At 37.6% G+C, this 14696-nt stretch overlaps 1 protein-coding gene across 1 annotated transcript in view; it reads left to right on the forward strand.

The window, feature by feature from the left end:
- Positions 1-14696, forward strand: part of rapgef4a (Rap guanine nucleotide exchange factor 4a) — a 322559-nt gene that overhangs the window by 283693 nt on the left and 24170 nt on the right. Inside the window, exons 15-19 of the mRNA XM_039755097.1 lie at positions 1768-1853; positions 1977-2055; positions 3565-3715; positions 3804-3892; positions 8117-8147. Coding sequence (XP_039611031.1) covers positions 1768-1853; positions 1977-2055; positions 3565-3715; positions 3804-3892; positions 8117-8147 — 436 coding nt within the window. The remainder of the gene's footprint in view (positions 1-1767; positions 1854-1976; positions 2056-3564; positions 3716-3803; positions 3893-8116; positions 8148-14696) is intronic.

Below are 14696 nucleotides of genomic sequence, written 5' to 3' on the forward strand. Positions count from 1 at the left end.
GATCGGATTGAGACCATTGGTGTAAACTGAAGTCATTGTCATGTTTTTGAAACCAGCATGAAATTACGCAGTTTTTGCAAATTGTTATCAACAGTATTCTCAGTTGGTATTAAAAGGCCTAATATGCCCCAAGAAAATATTCACACTCCATTCTACTACCACCAGCAGCCCCTTTGGCACAAGTTGGGATGGATTCATGAGACCTTGTTGTTTACACCAAATTAATACCAAAAAGGAGACTCATCAAACCATGTGACTTTTTACATCTTCATTTCTCCTACTTTGGTTACCATTTGCTCATTATAGTCTTATCCTCATATTCTTACACAACAAAATTGCAACTCAAGGTCAAAGCCTACCTCATTGTGGATTCAGAGATGCCCCTCCGTACACCACCATGTGTAACAGTGTATATTTGACGTCTTTCTGTTAGCTTGAACAAGCCTGACCATTCTGCCTTTCCTGGAAGGATCAGGCGCAAAAAAGTAACTAACATGGGCAGAAACCCAGATCAATACAATGGCCACTCATACAAATACTCACACAGTGCCAATTTAGAATCTCCTGTCAACCCAGTTGACACATTTTTGGAGATGTGAAAGGGTTACTGGAATACCTGGAGAAAACCGCATACAATGACAACACCATCATTCATTCTCTAGCACAATATAACACATGAAAGCAGGTCAAAGTGCTTTACAATAATGATGGCTAAACAGAGTTACAAAATAAGTAAAAACTAAAGAATACTTGAACCATAGAGAATCATAATACCCAACATAATTAATTAAATTATAGTCAGACAGTCAGGGTGGACAGAATAATAAAAACCTCAGTTGGCAGGATTTTGGAGAAACTTTACTTGTCAGGTTCCAGGGCCAACACATCCACCAACTGGGCACAGAATTGGACCTCAGAACACGGATCTATGAGGCTAGCAGTGCTAACCACTGTGCTGCCTATTACATGTGTGATATCTTTATAATAGTGGACTTCAATCTGCTGAGCCTAACATGGCTGTTTCTCTGCTTCTGCAATGTAACCTCTAGCAGGTAGAGTGATCCCATCAGAATCACACACTGAAACAATGGCTTATTCCAGCAGCTCTGTAATTTAAAGTAACATGCATCCACAGTGAACACTATCGCCTGGCACATTATAAAAATGGTCCAGTTACTTCCCTACTGCTTTTACAGTTGGAACCCTTCTACATTAACTCTGTTGCTCAAGGTTACACATTTAGCCAGTTCTGGGGATTATTCCAGCAGCTTCCATGAGTTAGCACCTTTTCTAAACTAATGTCTTTCCCAAAAAGCTTTAGAGTTATAACAGAACTGTTTCTGTGTTTCTCACTGTAAGCACTGGTAGGTAAAGTGATTCAAACGATGGCATGCAAACTGCAGCAAAGGGTGTTAATCCAAAGAACTTTACAGGTATGACCCGGTCGATTCCATACTGCTTCTACTTTTGGAAACCTGACAGGTTAAATGTGTTGCTCAGAGTCTGCATCCTTGTGATGTTATATAGCTCCTTTGCATTGTATGCTCCATCTGTGTAATCTTCAGGAACAGCACAATTGTTTCTATTGTTGTACACTTTAATGGCTACTGTTCTGACATTCTCATTTTCAGAGAAAACCCTATGACTATATATATCTCTGGTAGTAAAATGGCTACTGTAGCTTGATTTTTGTCACCAGAAGCTCCATCAAGGTGGCCAGTGTTAAAAAAAAAGGATGTTTAACAGGTCAGTTTTTGCCTTTTTCAGGTACATGGTGATGTCTGGAACACCAGAGAAGATATTAGAGCACTTCCTAGAAACAATGCGCCTTGACTCAACATACGCAGACCCAGGTAGGAGGTAGTAAGAGAATAAAGCAATATGAGTAAGATTAGTGTAGTCCTAGCAATTTACTATCATCTATAATGTCCAATCAATAATCCCTCACTCTTTCTCCGTTACTCTCCTATTTACAGATTCTGCACTTGAAGACTTCATTCTGATGCACTGTGTTTTCATGCCCAACCATCAGCTCTGCCCTCTGCTCATGTCTCAATATCCTTTTGTGATTTTTCTGGTTTCTCCTTCTCCAAATTACTTTGTCAGACACTATTCCAAATGATGTGCCAAAGCTATCATTTTCTAATTGCATTCTAACAGTCTCCCTAATAATCCAGTGAGATCTGCTACTTTTTCTTTGTGTTATTTTAAAACACGTGTGCCAGGCACTCCCACACCTGGAAACAGGGCACAAAGGACACTTTGCGGTAGCTTTGTGGGGATGTTTTCACACCGTATACATAAGCATGGGCAGTGATTCTATAAGTTATGTACTGAAACCAACCCTGCTGTATTACATGTATGTTACACCCTTAACAGCAAACTTTGTCCCCTGGTACTTTACAGACATGGTGCCCATGTCTACTCTGTTGTATATACTTTTTTAATTGAATTCAAATATAATGAAAAAAGCACCTACTGTGGTAGCTGTATCTGTCTGTCTGTCCATTGTAACCACAATACCATTGTAACCATTTCCAGGCCATTACTAAAGTATGGAGGTCCTCCTCTGAAAATGAGACTCGGGTACACTGACAGAGCTGCATGTGGGTGTCCTAACTGGGTTGCCATATGAGGACCACTGCCACCTGGCATATGGAGGATGGAACCGTTCCCGAATCTCAGTTTCCACTAGTCTTTCCATTATTTCCTGCTGGCTGGAAACCAAGTTAATTCTCCGATCAGCTGGCCAATTTGCTTTTGTTTTGCCTCCCCTCCAGGTAATATATTTTTCCCTGTCTCATCAGGGATGCCCATTCTCCCCCTACACTGTATGAAACACATTTTGGTACATTTATTCTTCAAGGAAATTTGTTAGGACAGTTGAGTTTTTGTTTAAATTTTTAAATCTTTGACTAAAAATCTTTGTCGATTTTGTGAATTTATCTGCCGAAAAACATATTAACATTTGGTGAAAATTCAACTTACAGATTAATTTAATGTTTCAATTTTTTTACTTTTACATTTTTCATATTTTTCTCTTGTGCTCCAAAAACTGCTGCTGCTGATGGCAAAACAGTGAAACACCTGCAGTAGTGCCAGGTATTGTAGGCAGGATGGCCAACTGTTACCACATAAGGAAGGTCTGACATTAAATAGGGTACTTCTTTGATAAAATTTATTTTAAACTTCAATTTGCTACAGATCTACCAACCATCCAACAACAACTCACACAAGCACATGAATCTTTTCATCACTTGAGATGGAATCTGATTTCAACGAAAGCAATTCCATCCACAAGTAATACATGTGAGCAGGTTCTGTTATGACTGTTATTTTTGAATTTGACTCACTTTTACAAAAATATGCAATAAATAAAATTGCGATAACAAACTGATAAAATGAATAGGAAATTAAGCAAGTCTCTGAATGCACCTGTGTGCTTTCTAAAGGTTCATGAGATAGTGTGCTCCCTCTGCATCAATAAAAATGGATTCATTCATTCCTCAGTTACAAATGTGTGCTACATTCCCTTTGTTTCTCATTTCCTTAACCCCCTCGCACCTATCACGCACAGCCCTCACAGGGCACAGAGCAAGAGAAGATGGATTATGCTCTCAACAACAAAAGGCGAGTGATCCGCCTGGTATTGCAGTGGGCAACAGTGTGGGGTGACCATCTGCAGGAAGAGGAGATGTCCATAGCCTTCCTGGATGTGAGTATTAGAGTCTGTCATGATGTTATCCTGCTTTGTGCGATTGCCATGGACATGTCATTCTGATAACATTTCTCACTTTCCACAGGAGTTCTTCATCTCTGTTTCTGATGATTCCCGGATAATTCCAGCTCTAAAGGAGCAGCTTCCAGAACTGGAGAAGATTGTGAAGCAGTAGTATGTTTTGGGCTTAATAATTAATTTATCAAAACACAGCAGCTACTGGTTTAGTGATCCCCAGTGACTCCTCAGGCTGTGTGAAGTCCAAACAAGGGCACAAAAATTGAACCCACTGAAGTGAAGTCCAAGCTAAAGTCCAGAATGGACCACATCATGCACAAGCCATCCATAAAATTAGTTGAAGGCAGTTCTGCCCCAAGCAATTCAGTACATAAGTCAAAAGAACCTCACTAGTACTTACGACCTCACATATTTTTGAACACATCAGGAAATTTCAGATATTTTTGAGAACATCAGGAAATTTTTAAGCAAGAAGATACCATTCAGCCCATCTTACTCATTTGGTTAGCCATATGCACTTGGTTCTCTAATTATGGCAGAACCCCTACTACAGTTACATGGCTGGACAGTTAGTTCAAAGTTCCCAGCCCATTCAGATTTTATGTGTATTGCACTTTCATTTTGTGTCCTTGACACCGTATTTCACTAACTGTAAGTAATCTTTTATTATTTATATGAGATGCACATAATGTTGTAGTTTGCTAAAATCAAATGTCAATTATCAGGCTGAGGAAATTATTCCATCCTAGCTCAACTGCCACCTCAATATTTGTGTTCCCTCATCTGAGGTTCTCCTGAACCTGTGAAGTTACACATTTCACAGCAAGAGTCTAGCTGCAGACCTCTGGAGTGCTGTGATTCATGAAGCTGTGCCGAACAACCAATTGGAATGCTTGTTTATGTCACATGATATATACAGCAAGAACTCTAAGAAGGGTTTGGCTGTGGCCAGCAGCACTACATGACACTCCTACTTCACAAGATGCCTACTACTAGACATGTTCACTAGACAGTGGTTGGTCATTACTCTGATAGCCCTCCCACAACACTAATCTTAGCGATAGTGTAAGGATGCAAAGGCAACTAAATGTTATTGGATGTGTGCTAGCTGATTTGCTCTTTAATTGCCTAGAGCTGTGGAGGTTAGCAGCTGGACTCTATTGCATTTCCCAACAACATTCTGCATTTCCTTCATTAGCTTTATGTGAACACCAAGCTGTTTGTAATGCCCAGCTGGAGAGGTACTGAAAGCCCTGCTATACTGATTTGAGTATGGGATCATTAAACCAGTCAATGCCAGTGTTCTGTGGGTTCAGTTGTTCTGAGTGTCTTTTAATAACCTCTTCAAACACTAAATTGGATAATCATTGCATAAGTAACTCAAGGAGTTCTTTTAGTTCAGCTGACCTACTAAAAACTAACTTGATGTTCCACAGTTCAGTGTGAGATAAGGAGACCAGACAAAGTATTTGCATGTGACTCATGGCATTCATTTGGATTGACTGGACTTCCAAAACGTGGTTTGATGGCCCAAAAACCAATTTAAAATCTCAAAACCAGATAGTGGCTGTTTAGGTCAGACTTAAGGTACTGTGTGGGTTCACTTGACAGACACATTAGTTTCGACAGCCTAAAGTCCTCAATGGGATCACTAGATCTGACAACACTTGCTTAGGCAGCCTTCAGACTTTTCCAGTGTTTTTCAGTCATAGCCTTCTTTTATATATATATATATATATATATATATATATATATAGCCTTGATTTGATCTTATATAGTCTTGATTTAAAAAAAAAAATCACAGCCAGATGTAGTGTGCTCCCATCATCATCATTTGTAACTCATTAATACTTCTCTGCGAGTCTCTGCCACTTGCTATGACAAAGTCAGAGTTGGAACTGGTCTGTTTTTGTAGGTTGTTAATTGTAGGGACGAGTTTCTGGGCCTCGAAGAGTTAACAAGCAGTGAGTGCTCCACTGCAAGAAAAATGCACACATTGCCCAGAAATAGTGAGGAAAATTGGTGGCTGGTAGAAAAGAATGTGAGTATTTGTGACTTTACAAATGGAACACTGCCTCAAACATTGGGACCTGCATAGATGTCTATTTGATATTTCAAATTTTTGTACTGAGAAAAAATGGAGGAAGAATGAAGATGGCCCAGGATTGTGATTTATTTCATTGTGCTCTATGTTGAGTGGCTACCAAATTAAGTTGAAATTGTTGTACATTTACAGCTGTAGGACCAGATTTGGAATTGTGTTAAAAAATCATGGGGGAAATTGATATCAGTTACCAACTACAATTCCTAGTCATATAATATGACTTCATCAAAGGAAACGACATTCAGCAAGTGCATTCATTAAATGTGACATGCTGTCTGACCCACTGTCATTATTTCTAGTTTGATGAGAGCCTTAGGTCGATGGCACACTAGATACAACTTTCAATTGGTCAAACTTAAGCAGTTGGTGGATCTCATTGTTTTGAGGATGTCAGATTACACAACCAGTTCACAGGGGACGACAGGTTACTTGATTGCTTCACGACTTCTCAGCACAGTTTTATATTTTCAGAGTATCATGAGCTCTTAGCATTTGACAGCCAATTGACATACTGCCTGACAGCACAGTGTCTATAGATATGTTTTCTATGAGTTCAGCTGCAGTCTCCACCTGTCTTTTTCCATTTTCCATTCTGTTATGATATGACAAACACAAGGCATTGGACAGTCAAGACTCTCGTCTGTTATTGTGGTGTAAAACACCCCTTTTCTTTTTTCCTTGTGGCTGCATTGTATGCATTGTTCTTCAGGCTGATTGCCGTTGAATGTCAACTCTCAGCAAAGCAGAAGCCCACCTTTATGACTTAAACCTGTTTAATTTTGCCATTGCTCACCTGACTGGACTGACTGAGTTGCTGAGCAAGTTACACAAGATGATTGTCCTGCTCTCTGCAAAATTATGTAAATGTAGGCTACAACTGAAAGTTGTGAAATGTAATGGGAGCTTCAGATCAAGGTTAAAGTCAAAGTAAACTATATTCAAGTATACAGCATGATGATGATGGAATGACGAGAAAACAGTGTACACAAACAGACAAAACCATTCAAGATACTATTTAAATAGGCAATAACCAATAGAATAAACTTCCACAATTACACTGTGACCCATTAAATGCAAGTTTTACAGTTTGATGTAGTGACTGATTACTTGTCATACTAATTAAAGTGGCTTGTGAATAAACTGGAAGGAGAGATCATAATCTAGAATGTTAATGTAAGGTGGAAGATCAGATAGCAAAAGAATGAAAAATCCATAAGTGAGGTCCTGCACAATGCAAAACAACTTGTGAACACAGCATTTAAAGAATGTGACCTTCAGAGAAGGGAGAGGCTCATCACATGGGTTCAGTTGATATACCAAAGTGGGTCTGATGACCCAGAGTTCTTTCTAACTTCAAAAGAGCAGTCAGTTGACTTACCAACATCTTAGTTGTCGGACAACGGTTCATTGGGAGCTCACTAGACCAGACAATGCTTTTCCATAAGCCTAAAGGAATTCTGTGGGTTCTGCTGTCCTACCTTTGTTGATAGCTAAATGTCTTTTTGGGTGTGTAAATCAAACTTGGTCTATTTAGAGATAACTCAAGTTGTGCTGTGTTTAGTTAACCTACTGTAAATAGTTATTCCAACTGCTTAAAATCCTCTGTAAAATCACTAGATCAGACCATTCTTAGATAGGATGGTGTTTTCAGTAAACCTTAACTTGAACACACCAAGGCATGATGTGATAACCTAAATTTATCTGTAACATCATTAGACAAGTACTGTATATACTGTACCTGACACATGATGCTACTTGGTTATATTTGGAGGCTCACTGTGAGGTCACTGGACCATTGCAATGTCTAGTCATTTGACTGAAGGAAACCCATGGGTTCAGTCTGTCTACCAAAACATTTTTTATGGCTGAAGGATCTAGGTGGGCTGAGAAAATCAGGATAATGTCTGATGAAGTGAACTTTGTTCACCAAACAAGACCTATTTTGATGGTCCACTATCCTCTGTAGAATCTCTACTCTAAGCAATGCTTGTTTTACATATCCAAAGCAGTCAGAGGGTTCAGATGACCACCTAAGTATTATGCTATGCTGTACAATCTATGCACTTATCAGTATTAGATTGGCTGACCTGAGATGCTGAAGAGATTCACACATTAGGATAAATGTTAAAAAAGTTTAATTCTGAATCCAACTTTAGTTTACTTCACTTTTAGTCTTATTTGTCATTGGAAACATAAACTGTATATTTGCATTTAGTTTGTTTTGTTAATTATACCTTCAAAAACCTAAACTAATTGATTTTTTTTTCATATTCTAGCTCTGAGGAAGCCAGGTCAGCACAGAAGAAGGTAATTATATTGTTTTATAAAATATCTCACCATAATATGTTCCATATCTTAACTCTGCATAATTGATAGGGTCTTGCTTTGGGACTGGAGGGTTGGGAGTGAATTTTACTGTACCTTATAGTATTTGAAACCATATCAAGATGAAACATTTAATTATGGTACCAGTTGGAGAGTGTCCTCAAGTCAGTCTTATTGCAGACTGAAGAGAGTTTTGGTGTAGTGTGCCAGTCCATTTGCATGTCTGATTGCTTTTTAAGGGGGATATGGCTATGAGCAATGCATTGAACACACCAGTCCAGATTTGCATATTCTAATGTTATTTTCACCTTCTTGATAAACTGCATAAAAATCTGTTAATAATTTATATGCAAAAAACATGCATTACAAGATGATTCTCATCTTATTCTGCACTTATAGGATGTATTGATAAAGGGGATGAGACAGAGGTGAGGAGTCAGGTGGAAAAATGTGTTTCTTGTTGCAAAAAGAATTGTTTGCAACTTAACATCAACAAAAAGAAGGAACTGCTTATTGACTTCCGCCAAACCAATGAGCCTCTATTTCCAGTCATTATACAGGAAGTACATAGGAGTCCACATCATTGACAGGTTGGACTGATCTCTGAACACAGTGGAACTATATAAGAAAGGGCAGACAAGGCTCTTCATCCTTAGGAAACGGCATTCCTTAAATGTGGGAAGTGACATCCTTCACACCTCCTACAACTCTAATACTGTATGGCCATTGAAATTTTCTACGATGTGGTGTGCTGGGTTGGTAACATCACTGTAAGAGAGGCTTACTGAATCAACAAGCTAATTAAAAAGGCAGGCTTAGTTATAGGACTCACTCAACACTCGGGAGGTAGTAGAGGAAGACAGAATAAAAATAAAACTGAGTTTGGTTATGAAGAATGTTGCACATCCTCTTTCTGACACAATAACACTGAGTACTTTCAGATTTGTCCATGGATCTACAGTCATTTGTATAAAGTGAAAACAGGAGGGATGAAAGAACACAGCCTTGGACTAATTGACTTTGGATCTGACATATAAGAGCCCAGTCTCACATACTGCTTCCTACCTGACAAGAAACTTATAATCCACTGGCAGACACCACAGAGTACACCCAACTTGATTAGTTAAATCTGAAGTAACTCTGGAACAATGGTATTGAAGGCTGAGCAGAAATCCACAGACAAAACTCTCACATAGCTGTTAAGCAAGTCCAAGTGCTGAAGAATGTATTGGAGGAATAAATTAACTGCATCCTCCACTCAGGCCCGCACCTGGGGGGGGCAACCATGAAACTTGTCAGGGGCCCGTCCTTTTTCGAGTTTTTTTTTTATACGCACATATTTGAAACACGAAAGGGGCCCGAACTCTGTCAGCTGCCTGGAGCCCAGAATTTCCTAGTTGTGGGCCTGCTCCACTGAGCAATTTTCTCTATATGCAAACTCAAGTGGATCAAGGAGAGGGTCAGTTGGGGACTTTCGGTAGGAAAGCATGAGACTTTTGAGTATTTTCGTAACCATCGAGGGCAAAGCAACTGGCCTATTGTCATTAAGTTTAGATTTTTATCCTTCTTGGGATACCCACAGCAATACACTTTTTAGTGCCTCACTGAGACCATTTTTTATCTTAAATTGTCAAGTTCTGGACTCTTACTTGGCACAATTGAAAATTATGTTTCTTTAAATCCTGTCATTGAGTGCCCAAATATCCAATATATTGCATTTTAACAAGGGATTACATATAGTTTGTGTGTATCTTTCTTTTTTCTTATGTACACCAAATAGTTTTGCTTTTTTAAGAAATTAGTTTTTAATGTAAAAATACTAGTGTGCTTTTGATATGGAATAAAAATTAAAATGCCTAAAATGTTCATACTCTTAATTTATAAAAATTATACAGTTACATATGAATTAAGATCAGAAGACAAGTTGCATATGACTTCACGTCAAAAAAAGAGGAAAATAATTCAGAAATGTTTGCAAGTCAATGTGAAGACTGAGCATGCTTCATGGCACATAGGGTGTTTATGATGGGTTCCAGTTTTGTTCAATTTAAGCACAATTCTGCTTCTATGTTCATATTTATGCATTTGTTTATTAAGGAAGGACAAAGATTAACAAATATTGGCTACTCTGTCCAACATAATCCACTCTTGAGTAAAACTAATAAACACTATAAAGAAATGTTACATACATTTACTTTACTATAAGTATTGTTTTAATTATATAACATTGCTATCAAATTATATCACATACAGTTAGTACTGGTACCCCTCACAACTGCTGTCTTAGTCTGAAACTTTTTTTTCTGTTTATACTTATGATTCGAACATAATTTCACTTTTAAATTTAATGATGATACAACCATACTGGGAATTATTAGCAACATTAATAAGATCCTAAGTCAAAATTGGTAGATGACTTTACTGTCTATGGAGAGGAGCATGACCTTGTCATGAACACAAAGAAGACAAAAGAGCTCAACTTTGATTGCAAAAAGCAAGTCCCCCTCTGTACGCCCTCAAGGTGGAGCAAGTGGATGGGATGTAATTCCTGGGAATACACATCTCCAACAAAATGAGCTTGTCCATAAACACTGTGGTTATTGTTAAAAGAGCCCAGCAGCACCTTTATTTTGTAAAGCTGCTGAAATAAACTGATGTAAACCGTCAGCTTCCCATCCAGGTATATAAACTTCTCATAGAGCATCCTGACTAGAGGTGTCACTGTATGGTTTGGAAACACCACCCAATGCAAAAGGAAAGCTCTGCAAATAGTGATTAAAAACGCAGTGGGGATTATTGGTTTTTAATTTCCCTCCATTGAGACTCTTTACATGCACCAATGTAGAAACAAAGCATTTGCCTTCCTCAGAGACCCTTATCATCCAAAATACTCTCTGTTCCTGTGGAGGAAATCTGGGTGTAGCCTCAGAGACCAAAGGCCAGAAAGTCTTATTACATAAGTGAAATGCTTTTATAACCGCTTTATTCCAACAACAGCAATTAGAATGGTTGCTAAAGATATTCAGTCTGTCAAGAAGTATGTTCAGGCCCCCTCTTCATTTATTCATAGATGCTGTCTAAGTCCTTTTTTTGTTAAATTAAATGTTTGAGCAAGTAAACTCTCTCAGTGCTTGACTCTGTTAACATTCATGTTTGTTCCTTATTGTGTATACTTCTGCATTAGTCTGCCACTTTCTAAAAATAATTTTTGACCAAAAATGTTTACCAAACCTAAAAATATTGTAGCATTGTCAGACTGGACCTGAGAAAGAGACGTTTCACAGACTGCTTGTGTAGGGAGGGTGCAGTGGATGAGACAGAGACCACTAAATTTACCTATTCAGACCTTGCCAAGTGACTCCTTGGGGGAGAGGTCATCATTTTGCTATGGGTTGGCTCAAGGAAGTGAGGGGCAAGAGGGAGTTGTTGCTCAAAACCCCATATGAAAAATGGGAGATTTTGAATTGGCGCAGGTAGTAGACATGGAATAGGAGTGTGAGGTCACGTGGAGGAGGCAGCACTGTGAGATGGAGTGGTGAAACTGACATGGTTTGTTTGTTGTGCAACACATGGCCATTTTAAGGCCTACCTTTAGTGCCCTTTTCAAGCTTAAACTCCTAGGTTAGATGAAATGATGACTATAAGTTTAAAAAAATAGGGCATTCTAGCCATAATAATTTGAAATTTTTCATTCAATAACTATGAGGGAATTTTTAATTGAAGTTTAGTTTGTTTTCTCCTATTTTTTTATGAGTACAGCAGGATTTGTACTGTATGTAAGGTGCATTGTCATGATACTCAAAGGTGTCATATAGTATAATGAATATTGAACCAATAAAGAAATAGATGCTGACCTATTCATAATTCTTTAAAGGACATGGTGGGACAAAAATAGATCCATTGCTGCAAACTACATAAAAAGCACAAGATTTCTGAAACATGATAAAAAGTATAGATCATAAATCAATTATATTTGGCAAAGCTGAAGTTATTAAAAAAAAAAGACTCACCCGCCTTGGACTAGCATTTTTTCCAGATTTCTATCAGCCTTTTATCAATTGTCATCTGGATGGTTCCCAGCTCCCCATAGCCCCATGGTGGGAAAAACAGTTTCAGAAAATGAATGGATCACCAGTTACCATGCATTCTTCAACCTCTATTGACTTAAAGGATCTCCAGTTAGAACGCACACTTCAGATTCATACTACCATGAGGCCCATTTATTAAAACTGCAAGCAAAAATAGTTTTTCACAAATTAGATAACAGAATAGAATACAACAGGAAATTACAGCTTGAACACACATATCAACATATATACATACATTCTTAAAATGAATCCAATTCTGGGTCACAGGAATGGGAGCATGTTATTGTAAGATGTGTTTTTTACTACTTCATAAATACGTACCATCATATAATCCTTGCACATTTTCTCATCAAAAACTTACAAGGCAGGTTCGCCATCTGGCTGTTAAAACATACAGACATTTTCTAAACACAACAAGGAGTCAGGAAGCACAGGTCTGCCCCAGCAGCAGTGGACACAAGGCCATAATAGAGTAGACATACACCTAGAAAACACACTTTGCACTGTGGGAGGAGGCAAATATTAATGAGGGTTAGTGTTATCCTTAAGTGGTATGTTTGTACTGATATTTGTTGTATTTGTATGAGCTTTACTAAATTAAATGCCTTGCAGATGATGTTGTTATGCAATAAGGTAGATAGATAGATAGATAGATAGATAGATAGATAGATAGATAGATAGATAGATAGATAGATAGATAGATAGATAGATAGATAGATAGATAGATATGAAAGGCACTATATACTAGACATAGATAGATAGATAGATAGATAGATAGATAGATAGATAGATAGATAGATAGATAGAAATGAAAGGCAGTATATGATAGATAGATAGATATGAATGGCACTTTATGATAGATAGATAGATAGATAGATAGATAGATAGATAGATAGATAGATAGATAGATAGATAGATAATTTTATTTATTTCTCTTCCTTCAAGTGAATGTTGTACAAATGTCTAACCCCCTCACAGATTAACAGCACTTTTCCTACTGCACAAAAAAATTCTATAACCAAGTAAAACATTCTGAAACAAACAATTTTCTAAATGTTATACACATCACTGTTTTTCTTTAATTATTAGTTTAGATATATATTCAATATATACAAGAAACCAAAACACAAAGATATTACATTAAACAAACCTGTCAGTGACATCAGTTGTATACAGTATTGGAATCACAAATCATCTCGGCTACTGAAATCCCACCTTCATTTCCAGTCGGCAGTTCGTGTAAATGTCCTCCTCATCAACAGAACACAACACTCCTCCCACACCCCAGACACTATTAAACGTACTGATGTCATTTATGAGTTTACAATAAGCAAACTCCACTTTCGGTCTGCTTTTATCAGCACTTTACAACAACAACATTTATTTCTATAGCACATTTTCATACAAACAGTAGCTCAAAGTGCTTTACATAATAAAGAATAGAAAAATAAAAGACACAATAAGAAAATAAAATAAGTCAACATTAATTAACATTGAATAAGAGTAAGGTCCAATGGCCAGGGGGGGACAGAAAAAACAAAAAAAACTTAGGGACTTTACACTTTAAACATTAGTAAAGTGTCAATTGTTGATGTGTTTTTATTTTTGTTCCACCTGGTTTTCAGGATTGCTAGTTTTGCCTGTCCAAGCAAATTACTGCCAAGTAAGCATCTGTTTTTCAGAGCCTTAGAGATCATTAAACCAAAAACAAACATATTTATTGTAAATTCCAATTCAAGCTTTCCAAAAAAAGAATCAAGAAACTTATATAAAGGAACTAATCTGTAATAAAAAGTAAAAAAAAAATAAAAAACAGTCAGTACAGGAGTCTGTTTCACTGGACCAAATCATAGTTCATAGATAGATAGATAGATGAATACTGTATGTGTATGTTACTGATCCCCAAAAATAAATCTACTTTCTCCAACAACAACAAAGAATTTAGAGTACAAAAAAAAACAATGTGCAAACTATTACTTAAATATAAGAATGGTGGAATGGGCCAGTGACTAAAGGTGCTCCAAGACAGCGAGCATTTATCATGATAGCCTCTAACTTTGTCATTGTCCTCTGTTCTGCTGCTACCACCAATGAGGTCCTCCAAGGAAGCTGACCTTCATGATCAAATATTAATCAGAATTAAGGCTATGGCCCAAATAATCCTGAATTCAGTTGAGCAATGTTATTTTATTTTGTAATCTTTTTTATTTATTTCATTCAAATTCTGACCCACTTACTCCAATACAGAGTTGTAGGGGGATAGAGAATATCTAGAAGCCTGGAATGCATGGCTTGAATAAACCCATTATGGAGTTCCAGTCCATCATTTACTGACTCACACTCACTTCTACCATTCCAGTTTAAAACCTCAGCCTATCTTGGGAAGTAGGCAGGTAACCAGAGTATCTGGAGAGAAAATCACATATGAGCACCCCATAGGGAG

The sequence above is a fragment of the Polypterus senegalus genome, chromosome 6, assembly GCF_016835505.1.
Source record: "Polypterus senegalus isolate Bchr_013 chromosome 6, ASM1683550v1, whole genome shotgun sequence".
Classification (NCBI taxonomy): Eukaryota; Metazoa; Chordata; class Cladistia; order Polypteriformes; family Polypteridae; genus Polypterus; species Polypterus senegalus.